Source organism: Thermobia domestica, chromosome 8 (genome assembly GCF_964235325.1).
Source record: "Thermobia domestica chromosome 8, izTheDome1.hap1.1, whole genome shotgun sequence".
In the NCBI taxonomy this organism is placed as follows: Eukaryota; Metazoa; Arthropoda; class Insecta; order Zygentoma; family Lepismatidae; genus Thermobia; species Thermobia domestica.
In genome coordinates this window covers 107714599-107735785 of record NC_137461.1, presented here as the reverse complement: position 1 = coordinate 107735785, position 21187 = coordinate 107714599, and the positions used below count along the sequence as shown (strand labels likewise).

At 35.8% G+C, this 21187-nt stretch overlaps 1 protein-coding gene across 5 annotated transcripts in view; it reads left to right on the top strand.

Annotated features, from left to right (window-relative positions):
• The window catches only part of LOC145693133 (cytospin-A-like), a 491676-nt gene that overhangs the window by 227245 nt on the left and 243244 nt on the right, over window positions 1–21187 (top strand). For all 5 annotated transcript variants that reach the window (XM_081768863.1, XM_081768862.1, XM_081768864.1 and 2 more), the window contains 2 exons: window positions 8194–8351; window positions 12326–12499. In XM_081768863.1, coding sequence (XP_081624989.1) covers window positions 8212–8351; window positions 12326–12499 — 314 coding nt within the window. In that variant the 5' untranslated portion in view covers window positions 8194–8211. The remainder of the gene's footprint in view (window positions 1–8193; window positions 8352–12325; window positions 12500–21187) is intronic.

Here is a 21187-nt window from a genome sequence, read left to right as displayed (position 1 = left end):
TTCTACAGTTGATATTAATGTAAGGGAGCTAGAGACGATGAGGGTATGTCGGAAGGTTGTTAAACTGTGGGAGTTGATGTAATAACAACATATTTCAGAAAATGAAGTTGTACGTAAGCCTATAAGACAAATCCTCTAATGTGTATTTCATTTATCATAAGAATTTAGTTGCAGTTTTTTTTTTTTCCAAATAGAAATAATAGCCTACATATTTGTTACCGTAGTCAAGCTCAATTTCTCTTTGTATCACACTGTATCAGTAAGTTGTTCCCTTTAATCAAAAATTGATGGACAACATGAAATGATTTTATTTTGTTTATTTAATATTGTTTGCCATAAAAAATGATATAATGGTCCTTTCCCGATATCGTTCTGATACTCTTTTCCTTCAACTTCTTCATTCAGCAGTAAGTTATATTCGTTCAGTGGCTTACGCACAACTTCACCAAGGGGTTAAGCACTCAATCTTATACCCTTTCAGGGCATGCGTAGTTTTTGTATGTATATCTTGCTCAGGGGAGGTTTAAAACCCCGAACCTCCCCTTGCGTACGCCACTGTTTTCATCTATTCGGAGTTGCGAATTAAATATGCTGTAATGTTACTTATTGTTTGTATCGCTGTTACTTGTTTCTCCCTACATTCTCCCTAAGCATTACACTTAAAATACCTCAGATTTTCTTTCTGATTATAGAGTATTCTTGTATTTGATCCATAAGGAGGTACACTCCATACAAACCTATTACTTTGTTATTGGGTGCAAAGGAAGAATGCCTGTTTCGCCTTTTCCTTTGCTACTTTTGACCCAATGTCTTTTTTAATCTTTCAGACCAAGAATGTTCTAGTTTCCCAACTAATTAAATGCCTAATCCTCTCATTTCTCTTCCTCTTATCCTTTCATACAGCGCTTGAGGACTTCATTTCATATCAAATTATTTCTTCAATTTCTTTTTCAGATTAGCTATTTCTGTTTGCAAAGTTTCTTTCTTTTCTGTTGCCAAGGAGCCGCTGTGGCTCAGTGGATAGCCCTCACCGCTGGTCTAGTGGCTAGCACGTGCGCCTTTGGTGTACGAAGTCTCGGGTTCTATTCCCGGTGGGAGAGCCTGTGCGATTTTAACTGTCCTCGATATTTTTGTGTTCGTGTCCCTGTCGTTCTCGGTAATTGGAAAAGCAAGTTAAACGAGTTAAGAAATAAAAACTAGTAATAAGTAATTCAAGTAAGTTACTGAGACTGAGTTAGGTTAGGTGAGTCAGTTAACTTTAAAAAAAGTGGTAGAGCGTTCACCTCTGATGTATGAGGTCCTTGGTTCGATCCCAGTTCGCACCAAGTGAACTTTATGGTTCGCTCAAACACCGTATGCGTGGGTTTTCTCGGGGAGCTCCCGTTTCCTCCCACTTTCTTCATTCCACAATTTCATTCATTTCTCATCGTCACCGTCTCATTTAGCCCAGCCAGCATAACCATGGAACGTAAAACGTTTTTTTTTTCTATTGCCGAAAGGAATTTTTTGAATAATCAACCGAAAAAATAAAAAAAAAAGCCTCACGTTATGTTTTTCATTTGACATCAGCCATTTTCACTAGAACGCATTGTGTATGACAAACAATCTTAAATATCTTTGACACCCTGTGTAATTTGTGAGGCCTATGGTACTGAAATACTGCGTACCCAAGATAGGTACTTAGGCCTATAATTTTAATTATACCTAGACGAAAACTTTTTCACAGATATTTCCACACAGAATATTTATAGCATAAATGATAATGATATGTTTATATGTGTATTTATTTTGCTTAAAGGCAGGTTCCATTTCGTAGCAGAGATAGGCGGGCAAGATAGCAGCAGAATGGCCAGCTCTCTTTCCTTGTAGTTTAACATTATATGAAAAAAAAAAAAAATCTGAAAATTAAGCATCTGTTGAAGGAGTTGACAATTAGTATTGAGGGTACTACGAATACAAGACCTGAGTAATTATGACATTATTAACGTACAACTCTTCACTTACACACGTAAATTAATTTTCCTCCAATGTAAATTACTGTTGACTTCTATATAGTGTCAACCAACGTACAGCTTAAAACAATATGCAGTAAAATTTGCCCAAATGACACTTATGGGTGTGTAAAAATCTTCATTTTATGTCAGTGTATATTTTCTTCTTTTTACGTAGTTCATACACGGTGATCTCCCATATGGCTAAATGTTAGCGTACTGTGTTGCAGGAGAGCGGATTTGGTTCCCGGCATGATTTAATGGTTCGGATCTCATATTAAGGGGATGTTATACCTTTTGCCACTGGTTTCTCAGTCCCCATAAGATAACATGTAAACTTTACTTCATGAATATCTAACGAAATATGGTACGTAACAACGTAAAATTTTTCATATGTATACAGAAAAGCAATAAAAATGAAATGGTTGTTTCAATTTCACGCTTAATGACGTAGATCAAGAGTAATGAACTTTTTAAAGTAACATTGTAATGGACTATATATTGAAGGTTGTGTGTTCCAATGTGATCTTCGCGAACAGATGTCCTGCTGATAGGCAGGTATTTCCCTCCCCCTCTTAAGTCATTTTCCAATGGGTGTGGTAGAACGCCGCGGGGTGCCACCCTCATCCCGTTTCTTTCCTCCGTTTCTGCAGAGCGGATAGGTTTTCTGTAAATGTTACAAAGAAAGAATATTTGCTTCCAAGACAATTTGAAATATTTGCTTCTTGCGATTTCAAGCCTCTGATGATGGGTAGACACCCCCTTAAACTAGATTCATATCTTATAGTGGCTGAAGCCAGACGTTAAACTTCACACAAGCAAGCGTGCATTGTGAAAATGCGAATTTGAGTAAGCATTCAATATAATAGGATCATTAAAATATAAAGTTGAGGAGTTTGGCTTTTTATTTATTTACCCTGTCTGACCGTCCGTTCGAGACAAAAACCTCAAGAACTATTTGATGGATCACCGTCGATTTTGGACAGGTTGTACGGGGTTTAAAAGTTAATAATCGATTTTGTTAATAAGAGGTGATATTCAAACCGAAAGTGGTAGAAACGAATATTTCCGGTTTTAACGATCATTATAGAGGAAAGACGGTAGTAGATAGCTAAAACGCTTTCGTACAGTCAATTAAGCGTCCCTAGAATAGATTTCATCTTCGTTCTTAACACTGTACTAAAATTGGAGGTGATAGAAATTCGCTACAACTTCGGTTTCAGTATTTGATGTACATGGAGAGCGAAAACAATAATAGCAAGAAGCATTTTATGTGGGGGAGGAGAGCGGGAGGGTAGGGGATTTAGCATTAACCCATAACTTCCCAGCGTGTCCGTATGGACACGCAAATAGGGATAACTTTTTTATGCCTGGGAGATTTTGTGTGTGGAATTTTGTGACACGGCTCACAGTGAACACATTACAACAATAACAAAAAAAAATTCGTTATTTTCACATTTACTACGATCATATGGAACAAACGTAACTGAACATATTATAAAATCAGGAAAAGAATTAATTCGGGCAGTTATGGGTTAAAAGAATATTTTCCATCGGCTCTCTTAACCTTCTATTCAAACTGCAAGTGGCCGAAATCAACCATTTCCGGTTTTAATGTTGATCTCTATATAATGAAAAGCGGTAATAGATAGCGAGAAGCAGTTTTTTTTTGCAACAGTTCAGCGTCCCAAGAATTATTCCATGTCCACTTTAATATCTTTACGAAAACCGGAAGTGTAGAAATTATTACCACTTCCGGTTTGAATATTGAGAAAATATTCGTATGTGGTATTATATAATCTTTGGCTTTAATGTAGATGTAGTGCTATTTGTGTATTTATTTAGATATACTTCCCTTGATTATTCAGTATGAGCTAACAGGGGCAGAGTTTTTACCGGTGATCCAGCGATGGCATGCCAATTTATGCGTTAAAAGTGATAATCTAGAACAATGTTTCCCATATTTTTGGGTTCAGTACGCCCTAAATGTAAAGCGGTTTTTCGACGACGTTCCAAGTCAGAAAGCTAAGGCATATATATACATAAATACAAATACATTAATGGTGTACATATTCATAAAAATGAAGCATATGTTAAATTTACAAACAATTCTTCGTGAAAAGCTTTGTCAGTTGTCGAGGTAAAACAAAACTTACGTTTTTTCTACGGCCAAATGTTATCTCAGTGAAAAGTTTCAAATATTTCGCGGCGCCCGTGTAAACCAGAGGTGCACAGTTTGAGTAACTTTCTTTAAAACAGTGGTATTTAACCTTTTCGCGTACCTTCAACAATGCTTTTCCACTTAGGCGTGTTTCCCCAGATTTAAACTACTCTTAAGTCAAATTATACTTAACTATATCAAAAATAAATTACAGAATTTATTACGTATTAATTAACCCAGTTTTACCATATGCAGGAGAATATGCTATAAGTTTAGTAGAAGTATGTTCTTCATTAGAGTTTATTATGATAAAAATTGTTTCATTATCATTCACGAAATATACAAGAGATATGCGTTATGGTTATTTTAAACGTTACGTACTCCCTAATTAGTTATTGCGTACCCCAGATTGAATATCATTGCTCTAGAAGGCACGTTGTACAAATACTGTATTGTCCTGGAATACTGTAGTCGTATTTGTTGTACTTACTGATGCCAAGAAAATAATTGTCAGACAAGATTTAATCAAACGAGAAGAGACATATTGAGAAGGATTCTGCTATGTCTCACTTGTACAGTTCTCTTGTAAGATTCTTCCGCCGCTAAAATTTGACATATTCTTCATAATAAAATATAGCAGGTCCATCTACTTGCATTATATTTTTCAGACGTTCTTACATAAGACAAATAGTTTAGTATTGGGATATCACATGTGACGCAACATTATGTTTTTGAAACCTCACTTCTGATTGCAATCCAGTTTTGATTTTTTTTTTTTTTTAATACCGTATCTGTTAGTTTATTTTATCGCACATGACCTTCTGCCGCTATCTTCAGTAAAGATCACAGATTTGAAAATTCTACAAATCCCAAAAATGACCTTCTGATGGAGTTAGACATATACTGGCATAACAATTCTAGTGACCTTAGCCTTTAGTCAAGTTCTTGTTTACTTAGTTTGTTGAAATGAACTTGCTTTTCTTCACATGTATTTTTAACTAAACTAAACATCGTTGAGCTATCTGTCTTAGTACGTCCTTGAACTTGTATTACATCTTGAACCATGGGTAACGACTAAAAATTTTTAAAGCGAACTACATAGACGTTATGTTTTCCGTGGATTCCAGATTTTGTTCACTCGACAATCTTATGGGACTGTTTCACTTCAAAATTCTGTCGATAGGTTCGTGTTTCGAGATTTATTCCAGAAACACCTTCCAAATTATATTGATCGCAATAGTTTTTAAAGATAATTTTTGGACTAGAATTTGTTAAACTAGGATAACGTTACTTTGAAACTTACATTGATAGGTAAGCATTTGTGATAAATGAAAAATAGTGACTTCTAAGTAGTGTGTGTGTGTATTGTCAGTCGACAGCACGATGCAGTTATTTGCATTATTGTAATTAGTTAGTGATTTAAGTAATACGATTTACTTGTATCGTGTCTTATTACGTGTTTCGTATATAGTGTCTTGATCGCTTTTAAATGAAATGAGTTTGAGTCCTTGTTAATCCAATCCATTCGTTCTGAAACATTTTCTGTTTACGGTATTTTTGTAAGTGTTGCATCTTAGCATAAATGTGAGTAACAGTCCATACGAAAGTCAGATAAAGCATTAAGAAGTGCAATCATTGTGGGAAACACTTTACTGAGAAACAAGTACTCGACGTTGTGTCGTGAGTTAATATGGAAATACTGAGGAATTGCACGTACTATTTGCTGTTATTCTATTCTTCCCTGGGTGCAGTGGCGTAGGGAAGGGGGGGGCCCGGAGGGGCCGGGCCCCCCCCCCAAAGAGGTCTCACAATGTACTTTGGTACTTTGATGTTTGTAATTTTTTATATATTTTTATGTTTATATATTTTTTTGTTTGTAATTTTTCTATATGTGCCTATAACAGCACTTGGGCCCCCCCCAAACACACATCCTGGCTACGCTACTGCCTGGGTGCATTTCATGCCTAACGTAACTCTCGTGACTGTAAGACTCGCTGTAGGAAACAATGTAAGTGCCACCTTGGAATTGTTTCACTTATTTTATTTTTTTAAATACGTTTATGCCTTGGTTAGATTTTCATACTTCGTTATATGCTAGGTTGTACTTCTAAGCAATAGTATTTTCTATTTTAGCACAATTCATAGCAATAGTATAGCACAATTCATTATCTTTTATCTCTACTCTTACAGTAAATTTTGTTTCTGGAACTTTGTTTTCTATAACGAGTCTTCAATTCAAGGAAATTACAATGTAATATCACAAATGGAAACGGACAGGACATAAACTATATAAAGTGAACATTGAACATTCTATTTTTGTCAATTTTGCGTTATTTCGTTACATATTTTGATTTTTTTTTTTAAAAAAAAAGCAGATTAAGGAATACTAAAATGAAATGAAATGAAATTTTTAGTTTTTCGTTACACGTTTACCTTCTTTAGGCTACAGAAGGCAGTTGACTAATGGAAGTAAATAGTCACGAAGTGATTGGTGGAATGAGAATGGGGGAGGAAGGTGAAGAAACCCGAGAAAATTCACGAACACAGTGATCTCTATTACAAGCTCAATTAAAAACTGGGATCTAAGCACCCCCCTCCCTCATACCAGAAATGAGCTCTTTGGCACTGAGGCAACGTGTGGCCCTATGAAAATTATGATGGAGGAAGACAGGAGACAAATTGCATAAAATATAATTTGTTTATTTCGTTTTAAATCCGATTAAAACTACTCGCTGAACAAAGCAATGCGTTTCTTATAAAAATTAATAACGTATAACAGTTTCGCCAACTATCCACTTGGCTTCGTCGGATACTATCTATAGGCACTGTTTTAATTTTTATAATAAAAGTATTGTTTTCCTCAGCGAGTAGTTTTGATCGGATTTAAGTCTACTAAAGCAAAGCCTGTACATGAAAAATATTATTTCGTTGCATATTTTATTTTTTAATGTAGAGATTACTAGAGCCACAAATATTCTTTTATCGTCTAAAAGATACTAAGTAATTTCTATCGTCTAAAAAATATTTTTAATTTTTTTTTAAACATGCAATTGATATATTTCTATAACAATAACATTAATTAATTTATTACATCATAAACATGTATGGTTCGTTAAAATTTTACTATTTAGTATTATTTTAGTATTTTAATATTAATAAATGCTGCAGATTCCACTGGCTCCAATCAAGGATTATGAGATTCACGATTCAGAACTCCTTTCTGAATGATATAGACATGTTTCATCTAGTACTCTGAGATAAGCGGAAATATTTGGTATTTTGTTTCAGATTTTGAATGAATTTAGCAGTGATGTAGCGTCTATGAGAGCTGTGGAAGTTTCGCTTCTCCACGAGTAAACAGAATAATGCATTAAAACAAATAATGCATTAATGATATGAACATAATGAAGAATATTAAGAATAATGTATTAATTATTCAGAACAGTGTTAAAAATAACAGAATAACTCTCCCCAAGTAGAAAATCATGCTATGCGGCTGGAATTCAGAGTGATTGGCTAGAAAAAGTCATAAAATTGATCTTCACAGATTAGGTGGACAAAGTAATTAATTGTGCTCCCATATAGCCGAATAGTTAGGTTGCGTGTCCAAGGTGGGTTCGATTATTTGTGAGTTAGTATGTAAATTGCCAATATCTCTTCTGCATTGATCCAGCACCATGAATGAATTCCATTTGAGGTTTCCCGAACTCAGATTGAAAAACCGGAAATAACTACAATAACACTTTGACGAGTTAACCATACATTACTCAGTTGAAGTGCGTCATCTGACTATCTATTTCTGTTCGTTAGGTGTAACATTATGTAGTTTGGTAGAGGCAGTGAGAAGGAAATGTCAGTTTTTCAAAGATGAATAAAATATCATAATTTCAATAAGAGATCCTATTAACTTTGATTCATGATTTATAATGCTCACTAAAGCGTATTGAATAATTATTATATTATATATATTATAAAATGTTATATATTATAAAAACATTAAAAATATCGTAATGTATTAATTTTTCTCTCCTTGTTTTGCAGGTAACGAAAGGAGTAACGATGAAGGGCGGGAGGGTGACCCCCGCAATATCGCGGGTCGTACCCCCAACCTCACAGACTTCTATTAAATCGGGTCGCGTGGTTCCTGCACATAAGACTGCTCTCTCCACGGCAGCATCAAAAGTGGCACTGACTAACAGGTTAGTATGAAGTTAATATCTTATTGTTTTGGATTCGGAAGTGATGTACACAAAATTTCATCAAAGTGGTTCAAAAGTGAAATTTCGTAACCCTTTTTAAATTTCGTGGTAAATTTTTATTTTTCCATAATATATATTGTAGAAGAGGTGGTAGGGGAGGTCAAACTTCTTGCCCTCTTTGCATACGCAACTGGGATATGATAATATTCAAACCAAATTTGCAGTATGAATTATTTGCTATTATACATCGCAGTCTCATATAAGAACACTTTTTGTGATCTCTTCGGGTTATATAGCCTAGTGGTGTGAGGCGCTATGCTGTGGTTGTAAAACATATCCTTTTCAGACTCAGTACTAGTTAGGGTATTGTCATTATCGGGAATAGGAGTTTTAAGGTCATTTCTCACAAGAAAAAGGAAATAGAAAGAAACAAAGTAAAAAGCTCACAAAAGGTGCTTTTTCTCCTCAGCTATCTTGACAGCTATTCTTCTATCTCATTGAGAACAAAAACAATGTAACAGAAACCAAGTACATCTCTATAACATATCTATATATTACTTATACCGGGTGTTCTAAAAATGGCGCCCACGGACCACAGAACACTATTCTTTACAAGTCAAAATAAAGCAAAAATGTTATATGATCGAATACCCTCCAAGGTCTTCAGCCGCTATGGGGAATCAAAATTTCACTATTTGGCAACGTCGCAGATTAAGTTCGAACCATTAGCATTGCTCTACAAATCCATCAAACAGTTATATCGACTGCTACATTTATAAGTGATGCTAGTGTCGACGTCTGTTGAATTTAACAGTCATCTGGAAAGAATCAATGCAACTTATATATATATATATATATATATATATATATATATATATATATATATATATATATATATATATATATATATATATATATATATATATGGATTGGTAGATCTCTATGGATGGTTCATTATATACGACATTGCCACATGGTGCAATTCGGGTCTACGTACGAGGACCCGAAAGGTATACAAATGTACCGTTATATATTTTTTGCTTTACTTTGACTTGTAGAATAGTGCTCTGTAGTCTATCGGCGCCATTTAAACACCCGAATATATTGAGTACGCACTTACATTATTTATCAACATGGGAGTTAATATATATACACAATATATAGCTGTTGAACTTAACATTAAGCAGTCCTGTTAAATGAAATCCTGTTTTATATTTTGAGGCAGAATGCCTGAAAATAAAACTTTGAAGCTGCAAATTTACGAACGCTAAGAGTAAATTACTCTTAGACTGGATTATAATTAATAAAAAGAGAAAGAAAGAAACTCGCCTTAAACCTAGACTAATATATGTAATATAAACAAATATTGAAACTCCAAATAATAATATTGTGCTTGAAAATATCCTTCTTTATATTATTGTGTTGTACACCTAGAAGAACAAATGAATTAAAATCATTTACAAATTCTGATTAAAGACATTAGGATAACATTTTAGGAAGTAGCATTGGCGAATAAGAGAAAAAGAGAATTAAGGACAGATTAATGGAATAAACGGACAAAGCTCTAAAAGTAAAGGGGATGTCCAAAAATGGCGGAAAAGATACTGGAAAATGACCTCTAATCTTATTTGGAGGTAATATTTAAATATTTTTTGAAATTCAGATTTTTTTTTTTTGCTTTAAAAGAAAAAGATATCCATAAATCCTAACTCTATTCAATATATATTTGTTATTAGATTTTATGAAAAAAGTGAGAAAAGATTTCTAATTACATCAATCGACTCTGTGTAAGAAGGGAACATTCAGACACATTTAGTTCAATTGAAAAACCAAATGATTGTATGCAAGAAAACATGTTTTTTCTTTCATTATTTGCTCTCTCTGTAATTTAAATAAAAATTTTAATATTTTTTATAGTATGATTTTCATGTCTTATTGGTACTCGAAATCATTATAATACAAAAATTCTTCGTTACAGAACATTTTTTAAAGTATTCTGATTATTTATATGTGTTCTTTTACCATCTGATAATGTGAATAAACTGCTGCTAGAAATATGGTCTATAAAGGTAGCCAAGAAAGTTCTATCGCTTTTTCACCCACCACCTGTGAACAACGATATCTCACCTAAGACGTACTGGAAGATCAGAAAGAGTCCCTATATGGTGTCCTCTAAGATGATTGTCCAAGAAATGAAACAGATGTTAATTGGACGGTGTAATGTCCGGGGAGTATGGCGGATGCAATAGTATTTCCCATCCAAGGCGTAGAATGGTGTCCCACGTGGGGCTTAGCGTTGTCATGTAACAGGAGGACCCTTTTGCGATTCAGAAGTGCTGCCTCCAGAGTTTTCAGTTTTTTCTTGAACACGGCTCAACTGCCGACAGTACACAGTTGCATTGATACCCTGACCATCTGGTAGCAGTTCCCGATGCACAATGCCGCGAGCAGTCCACTAAACACGCAGGAAGACCTTCTTCTACTGCAGTGCTGGTTTCGACAGTTTTGGAACCGGTTCATGGGATGTTAACTAATGATGACGGCGCCGTGGAGCTTCGTACAGGACCCACGTCTCAACAGGTGTGAACACCTTGTCCAGAAATGGCTCCTTCTTCAGACGAGAGAGCGAAGAAGCACAGGTGCCTGCTCGCGTTGTCTTCTGGCCCGGAGTCAAATCATGTGGGACCCATCGACCCAACTTGTAGTGTTTCCCAAGTTGATGGAGGTGCTGTCAAATGGTTTCTCCACTCACACTGAATTGTAGTCCAATTTCCTCACATGTCTGGCCACTGTGCACTGTCCGCTTAGTCACGACACCCTCAGCAAAGGCCTGGTATATCCTCCGCCCCTCTGCAGCGGCGTTTGCCCCAGTTTGAACTCGTACAACATACACGCCCATATGACGCTCTGTGAAGATATCATGTTCCTTCTGTCCTTACGCAAGTTCACGGTGTAACTGAAGTGCCACAACCAGGTAGTATGTTGGATATACAAACACCAAACCAAATTTGCAGTATGAATTATTTGCTATTATACATCGCAAATAATTCGCCTTATCTCCATTCGCGTTCAACTTACGGTGTGAGGGCCAATTGAACACAGACATTCACAAAAAAAACGACAGAGCTTTCTTAGTTACATTTATATATATAACAGACAACAATGTGGCTTTTTGTACGATGACTCCGAATACTGTCTATGTTTCGGATCTGAATCATTTAGTTAAATATATGGTGATTTAAGAATGTTTTTCCACCAGTGTTTTGTTTTTGTTATTTAGCAATGTAAGATTTTAATCCATTAGGTAGTATTCGTTTCTGTATTGAGCCCATTTTCAATCCTCTTTGAAACTGTGAAGTAACTTTAAAAAAAATAAAAAATATAAGATTTTCACTGGAACCACTCTTCAATCCCCCCCCCTTTTTTAAAAAAAATGTTCGAAGGTGACATATACATACTTAGTCGTATAAAAATTATTTAAAAGCTGTAATATTCAGGTTATGGCTCGCAAAATCTGCGGTGCAAAAAATTAACTTTTATTACGGGAATATTACAGTGTACAAGTGGAAGATGGCAAATGCCCTCTTACGTTTCGACGTTCTACAAAAATTCTGTTGAATAGCACTTAGTTTAAACAGGTTCAATACTTTTGTGTGGAGTAGCCAAGTTTTAGGGGTTTCACCTAATAATGCTCACGCGAAGCGATGTTGATTGAGAAAGCCTTTAAATTATGAAAATGATTCTTTAATTTATACCGATTAACAGTTTGAAAGTTAAGTTACGCAGCGTTTGTATTTTGTAAGCTTCATATAATAGTTTTTTTTTTTTTTTTTTTTTTAAATCTTCATTGTTTGCAACTCTATGCAAACTTTTAAAACCTCTTGAAGTATTCATCAGTATTCATGTTTCATTGTGCTCGTTAGTTTTGTGATAGTCTTCCAATCACTGATGTTGATTCTTTTCTCCCTTTGCAGACGTGGAGTGAGCAGAAGTCAGGACAATTTAACTCCAGTGACACCGAATTTGAAGAAACCGCGTATCGGCAGTGCTCCAACCGGGAAACCACTCGTTGAAGTTAATCGTCGAGTTGAAACAAAGTCTGGGAACCACGCTGCTCGACAAAACGTTCCACAACCTTCGAACAATAGGTGAGTACAGTTGCTTTACATGTTCCCCTGAAATGAAGTAGAACGGTTTTAAAGAATATAGGATTTTTTTTCCTAAACCTGCAATTGCTTACTTTTAAGGACAACATAACAAGTAACATTAGTAACGATCACCGTTCATTCAAACCACTTAAGAAAAACTGTTTCCTACTTGGAAACTCAAATGCGTACCGAGGAAGTATTCCTATTAGATGATTCAAGATACCGGGCCATCCTATAAGTAATGCCGTTTCCTGTCACTGAAAAATAGCCTGAATGCAGTTGTCAGGCATCGTAATAGTCTTATATTTTCACAGCCCTCTGCCACCTATTAACCAAGTGTTGAATCCCTACCAAGTGAAGTCACGAGATTTATCCATCATATATGAGTCTGTTCTCCAGGGTTTGCCCAAGTGGGCCCAGCCCGAAAAAACCCACCGGGTTTTTTCGGGTTGGACCCACTTGAAAAAACCCACCTGGGTTTTTGAGCTTTTTGTTAATATATTATTGCTACAACTAAGTTGATCACATTGAAAGTGATTTTTATCAAATTTTGGACTTTCCTCGGGCGAATTAAATGCTTTCACGTTAAGGTATACAACATCTACATAAGACCTTTATAAATTTCTGAATGCACTGAATAAATGAAAAAACCTTACCTTAGCTTGAGATAATTATATAACAAATTAATGTATTGATAATGCTTATAGCCTATTTGAAAAAAATGCAATTTTATATTTTAAAAAATACTTTCCGTAAATAGTGTGCTCGCCGACTCGGCTATGCCGAGGGACGTTATCCCTCATAGGGGAGACCGGGACACATTGTCACAATTTTCACGTTTTATTTTCTTGTGATGCTCGTGTAAGGCCGAAAATTACAATTTTTAGTATACACATACTTTGTTATCTTCTGCATAACATATATTTCTCTGTCCAATGTAACTCGCTCTGAACTGAAGTTATGTACTGTGTTTTATGATCAATACCGTTGTGACAATGTACCCCATATTCGGGGTAAGTTGTCACAACATATGGGGCAAATTGTCACATGTTATTCTTGTGGCACTTTCCAGAAATTGGTAGATATTATTAATGCAACTATTACTAATGCAAAAAGTCTGTAAATGTTACCAGCATTAAATACTTAGCGTCTGAAAGAGAATCAAAACATAATTAAATGAAAGGGGAAACTATATTAGTTAAATAGGAAAGAAAGTAGGGGGACCTGTAGCTTATATTTTCTCAACCTAACAGATTTATTGTTACATCAAGCTTTGTAGGAAAACCAAAACTGCATGAAAACAGAACTCATAGCTAAGGAATCAAAACTACAAACTGAAAGGTCATAACAAAATGACGAAATTATCAAAGCATAGCCTACATCTCCAATAGGCCTACACAAAATTAGCCAATTGCATTTAAGTTGTTTCTGATTGTAGTTTATGAATTGCAAAGAATTCCTCTGATAGGACTACTGTATAGCTATAAGAGGAGTAAATATTATTACGAAGTTTAGTTGCGTTTTATTAGTACGCACCGCAAACTAGTTTGAAAATTTTTATCCTTTAGCTTCGACAAAGTACCATACCTGGAGATCATCGTCAGAGTCACAGTTAATACACACGTAAAACAAGTTCTGCTTCCCTCAGTTTTCATAGGCTGATTCCGTACATCGAATGCACTGAATCCACTTCTCGCTACATGTACTCGCACTGTATGGATCGCCATAAACTAAACACAATGTATCGTCGTCCTCTGAGGAAGAATCGTAATCTTCTTTGGACCTTCGTTGACATTGTTTATAGGTGCAAAACTATTTGCTTGGGGAGTTCTTATAGCAAGATCACCATGTCTTTTCAGAAATACTGGATACCAGTCTGGGCCAGCAATGGCCTTTTCATTCCACGACTCTGGGCAATTCAATCCTAGCGCTTTTGCATAGTTGTAAGCCAAATCGCGAACCTCTTTTGTAGTGAATCCAAATTATATGTGCGAAGCTTGTTTTGGTATGATACTAGTAATTCTTCCTAGTATTAGTATTACGAAGAGTAAGCTAATGTAAATAAGCATTGGCCGAACTGTAGTTCGCCATCTGTAACACGTGCACAAAATCTTGCCAATGTTCTGTTGTGGACATGAAATTCTTTAGCAGCTTTAGGCCTACGTATTGATATGGGGTTGTTATTTCTTTTCATAGCTCTTGCTGCAACCAGTAGATCTTCCACTGGTGGTGCTTTCCTCTCTGTCTTTCTTTTGTATATTCTCACTGTCTGCAAAATCGAGATAATCCTATCGTTTGTATTATACATAACACACAGTGGAGCACATTGTCACAGTGACAACATGCCCCGTCTTATTTGTGACAACTTGCCCCACGCGTCACCATTACTCTTTTTACAAAATATCTATACCAAACGACAAGATTAGGCGCATTCAAAGTAGCACATTATGAAGCTCTATTTGTAGCCTACATAACACACACAAAAATATTTGCTTCTACCGCTTTCACGAACACACAAAACAGCAATTTCAGGACTCGGAAAATTTACATTCCGGCACTGAAAATAGACAAAGTTCAACCGACGCAGCACCGTTGTTCCCGCGCATCTCCAAACGAGTACAGTTAGTAGTGACATATAGTAAGTAAACAAGAAAGCAGCACCGGCGCGCTAATGTTTTCGCTTTTTTCAGAACGTGCCAACGTGCCCCGGTCTCCCCTACGTTTGACGTGTTTAAAGCCATACGTGCCGGTACTACAAGTAAATATGTAGTGCATTAGTAAAACAGTATTATTTCTTACCTTTGATGGTAGCACAAAAGTATTCTTCAATAAAATTTAGTTTTCCAACAATAACAGTTTAGTTCAGTTATTTGTTGCTACTCTTCAAATAAGCATTCTTTAGAATCAACACCAACAACAGCGTAAACATTCTTGACAAATTTAAGAAGCTTAATGCTCAGAGTTCCGAAAAATACGTAACACTTACTACATCAAGTGCTGAATTCAAACTTCCGTACTAGTGGAAGTTTCGATGTACAGTAAAGAAACCTGCATTTTCGAGGGGGGGGGGGGAACGCGAAAGAAATGCTCGGGAAATTCCCGCAATTGAACGCACAAAGCATCGGAACTGAATACTTCAACAATAAAACTATTTATTTTACGCTGGAAGATATTTAATTTCATTTAAGACATTTTGAAACATTTACTTTATAAAATATGAATTATATCTTTGTTAATTGTTTTAAATTAATTTTCTGGAAAGAAACGTCTTGCAACAAATGCTCGGGAATTTCACCTAATTGAACGCACAACATATCGAAAGTGACCTTCAAATAAAACCATTTATTTTACGCTGTTAAATTAATATATTTGGTGTTCATATTTGGCAAACGTCACTGAGGCTTCTGGGATGATTCGATCTACATTTGTTCGTTCGTCTGCCTGTACCACACATACTACAGGGTACCACCTTCGATGTTTTAAGTTTAAATTTTCAGGACACAAGCACGAGACACATTAAATTTCGAGTATAGATTTTGGCGGCATACCAACGTTCAATTTTAAAATGGTTGCTTTTTTTAAAAAAATAGCGGGTATTCACGCTACAAAGTGCAATTTTCGGTCTGTTAAGTTGAAACTTTTAGAATATAAGCACGAGACACACTAAATTAGCTGTATATATTTTGGCGGCGATCTAACGTTAACTTTCAAAATGGCGACCATTTTTTAAAACAGCAGTGAATAGAAAGTTGTTGCAAGTTGTGACAATGATAATCTTGAAATATAAATCACATTTTAACACTTTTACCCAAAGACATTGAAATATTTCGAAAAAACCCAATTAAACCCGAAAAAACCCGATTAAACCCGAAAATACCCGAAAAAACCCACATGGGCCCAGGTGGGTTGGGCTTTTTCAAAAAAACCCGGGTTTTTTCAAACCCTGCTGTCCTCCCTAATAAACATCGCCTTTACAAAGACACTTATGTGTCAGATGGGTAGAATTGCGCGTGCTACAGTGAAATTTAGAGCTATGTCGGCGGTAGTTCACTACCGAAAGGACCACCCCTACTGAATTGGTCTAAAGGACTAGCCAGATGAAGAGTGTTTTGGGAAAAAGGAGCAGTTCTCCAGTAGCAGAAATCATAGTGATTGTTACGGCAATTTGGACATTAATCCCAGGCGTGGTCGGAGTGACTTTAACGGCTGGAATACTGTGGGGTAGAAGGAAAGGGGTAACCACAACTCTGTTTTTCTCTAGTTTGCTGACAACAAGAAGAGAACATATGTAGAGTGGTCTTTCGTAGATCAAAATGTAGTTCCGGAGGTAAAGTATCCCCCATTCGGGTGTCCGGGAGACGAATGTCTTTGGAAGAACTATTGGGCGAGAAAGTAACAATGTGGAAAAGATAGATAAAGCAAGAAAGACAAGCAGGAGCAGAAGGTTTAGGATAGGGACATGGAACATACGTATCATGTTACTAGGAGAGATATTAGAAAATCTTAAAGAGGAAATGAAACAAAATAATCTAGATTTGGTAGGAGTTTATGAAGTTAGATGGGAAGATAATGGAATGTTGAACGGCGAAGGATATAGAATATTGTACTCCATATAAGAAGAGCAGTGATAAGGTGTCGGAATAATTCTTGTAATTCTTGGTAAGCGCTTAAAAGAAAAAGTAGTGAAAGTATAATTTGTTGTTGATAGAGTTACGATATTAAGATTAAAGGAAAAAAGAAGGATCTACTGGTGATACATACATACCGACTATTTCGCATACAACTGAAGAAATAGAGGAAAATTATGAGTGTAAACAGGGAAAAGCGGGGTGCATGATAATGGGAGATTTCAATGCAGTTGTGGGAGAAAAACAGGAAAGTAGTGTCGTAGGCAAAGAAATGAAAGGGGAGAGGGACTGGTCAATTTCTATAGATAGAATTCACTAGTAATTGGGAACATTTGTTTCAGTTAGCACAAAAGAAGAATATATACATGGAAATCCTCAATAGACGGCCGAAGGTATCAAATAGACTATGTTATGATTCAGCACAGGTATAGGGTTAACTTGAAAAACGCGAAGACACTTCCCGAGGCCGACATTTTCTCTGATCATGACATTATGCTGGCCGAAGTGGATATTCAACTGAAAAATGTAGGCACAAGAAAAATAGGCAACAATACTTTGAGTACCGAAAAGCTAAAAAACGAGGAAATAAGAAATCTTTTCGTTGAAAAATTTCAAGAAAACTACTCAAACAATAAAAGGATGGATGCAGGTAGTAACAGACGGTGAGAGCATATTAAACTTTGCATACAGCAGGCTGCAGAAGAAGTAGTAGATTACCGCGAACACAAAACGGCTATAAAACCATAGGTTACAGAACAGATGTTGCAAAAAATGAGGGAAAGGAAGACATGGAAACAAGTTGATACAAGAAGGCAGAAATATATACAAGAAGTTAAACAACGAGTTACAAAGGGAAATAGATAGAGCGAGGGAAGAGTTTTACGAAAGAAAATCCGAGAACATAGAAGAATTAGAAGGAGGTGGGAAATATGAGGAAATGTACAAGGAAATGAAATTGTGGAACTGCTATGGAAACAAGGGGTTATTACGATGGCTGTAGAAAGTAGGAATGGGAAGCTAGTCAGCGAGAGAAGTGAAGTCTTAGGAAGATGGAAATAATACGTTGAGGACTTATATGTGATTAGGGGTGGAAAGGCAACTGGGATAGATAATATACCAATCGACTTCATGAAGAATATGTGAGACAAGGATAAGAAAAAAATATTTCGACTCTGCAATGAAATATATGAAACAGGAGAGTGGCCAAAAGACTTCTTGAAAACTATCATGAAACCGACTTCAAGTTTTGCTTTGAATACTGAAAAGACGGTTGTATGGAGGAGCAAATGAAAACGTTGAAGGGGAACAGTTCGGGCACAGGAGAGGTGAAGGCACAAGAGAACGGTGAAAATTTATAGAGAAAGGGAAAGAGGTGTATGTTGTATTTATTGATCTACAAAAGCGTGAATTGGGAATTGTATGGAGTTCGAAAAAGGTTGAGTTAGAATGGAAAGAGCGAAGACAAAAAACTTATATATGAACCAACAAGTAAGTCTTAAAATAGGGGAGGAAATGACAGAGGAGAGTGCAATAGGAAGGGAGTTTGACTGAGATGCTATCTCTCGTCAACATTATTTAATATCTGTCTGGAAGAAATAGTAAAAAAGAGCCTACATAATGAAGACAGCATTTCGCTAATAGGTATAATGATTAAGTGTATACGGTTTGCAGATGATATAACGTTGTTGCGGAATCTGAAAAGAATCAATAAGATGTTAGAAAACTTTAAAAGCCTGTGAAGAATATGGGATGAAAATAAATGTTAGAAAGACAAAAGCCATAGTGATTCGAACGAAGCGATCGGTGTACGAGGGAAGAAAATAGAACAGGTGTCCAGTTTTCGATACCTGTGATATAAAGTGTGAACGTGAAATAAAAACATGGATAGTGAAAGAAGTCTTTAGGAGAAAGAAAAGTCATTTGTGTGGAATCTTGATTAAAGAATTGAGAAGATTAATGGTTCGTGTGGAATAGTATACTGTTTGGATCAGAAACATGTACATTATGCAGAAATGATAAAAAACAACTGGAAGCTTTGGAAATGTGAGTGTGGAGTAGAATGGAGGGAACTGGCTGGGTGGAGCAGAAAACGAATGAGGAGGTGTTTGATGTGATGGGGTTAGATTATTGAGAAGAGGAACAGATACTTACTGGGACTCTAGCTAAGAAGGAGCTATGTCGTGAGGGACGTACTAGAAGGTATTGTGTCAGAAAAGATGGGAAGGGAACGAAGGAGGCAACAATTGATGGATGATATCAAAATAGGAAAATCGTACATGAAGATAAAGAGGTTAGCTGAAGACCGTGTAGTATGAAAGCTTCTTAGTTGCTGCAAGTGTTCTGCCAATAATGGCAGAATACCTATGATGATATGAGTCTATTGATTTATGGAATATGAATAAAATTGTTAAAGCTATTTTCGCGTTAAAGAATTTTTATTTACCTTTCAGTAATCTACCATTATTTTGGTAGGAAGAAAACTCGACCTCTCCTATAGAGTATCGTAAGTTTAAAATTTGATGTGGATATGTTGAACAGTATGATTTCTAGGTGAGTGTACATACATCGAAACGAACGAACTGACGGGCAGATATTAAAAAAAAAAAAAAAAAAAAAAAAAAAAAAAAAAAAAAATGTATAAGGCATGTAAGGTCATGAAACGTGTAAATACGATGAAATCTCGGAACTTGATTTTCTCAAGATCGTCATACTTTCTTCACTCCTACCGTCGCTCGAAAGTAAAGAAACTGGGTATCCTACCTGTAGTACGCTGGTTTATGGGTTTGCCACATTCAGTAGGTAAATAGGCTAGAGCTACCCTACGGTCAGAAACTCAGTCAGTATAAGACAGTCATGCGATTAATTGATTCTTCTATGTAAAGTTCCACGTATCCACTCTTTAGTGATAAGCGTTCCCGCTTTCGGCACGAGAGACCTAGATTTCATCCCCGGTGTGAGTTCATGTGATTCAGATATAAGTTAAGTTATAGGTCCATACCTTATATGGCCTCAGTGTTGAGAAGAAACGCTTAACTTCCAAAATAACCAATCATTGTTCATACTGGTCACCCGTTAGCTTTGATCAAACTTAGTGGGGACACCGAGGCAATTTTTACAATCTTTAGCTAGACAATCTTTTACAATCAGAAAATACACTTAAAAAACTGAAACTTCAATAAGTACACACGGAATATTTAACAACGAATTAGATATTTATTGATCCATTTTAAGTTTTTCACAGATATCAAAGTACTGCAAGACATTATACAGGTACAATACTTTTATAACAGTTCCTTATACTGTACTTACCGATCATTGTGTAATAATATTGTTATTGAATTCAAACACATTCTCTTGGGCTCTTTGACATCGGCTGAGTTTAAGATATCATTCATTTCCCGACACTTGGTGAATGTTAAAGAACTTCTTTTTTCTTATTTTGTCTATATACTAGATATGGTATGTTAAAAGTCGTTCTTCTGTGATTTTAGCAATGTTGGGAAAATAAGAGGCATAATCGTGGACGTAAAACTCAAAAATTTCATCTCATTTTTCCAGTTTAATAGAGTGAGAGTAATTTAGATTGTATTATATTGCTCATAGCGAGCAAAACGGAGCTAGTAAGTTTCCATGTCGGTCGATAGGTGGTAGCACAAGTGTGGCAAGGAATACAATTCTCTTGCATGTTCTGCCATCTGGCGGAGAATAACAGTACTATTTATTGGTAAAGGTGAGACCGGAAGACGGTTTAAATTTAAAGTAATTTGTATCAGTTAAGGCAAGGATAGTAAATCCAAATTGAAGTTGAAACTCTGTAATAAACCATACTTTTGTTAAAACTGAACCAAATAATATTTTTTTTTAGGATAAAAATAATATTTTGAGAATGAAAGTGTATTTAATCAAAGGAAAGATAGTGTTTATTTATTCTTTCGTGAACTGCTTACATAGTCTTCTTTTTATGCCATCTTCAGAGGATAAACAGTTATTATGGAGCAATCTGAGTTAAAAATAATGAGAGTGAGCTTGTGCGTTCCTTTTTATTCTAGTGTAGGACAGT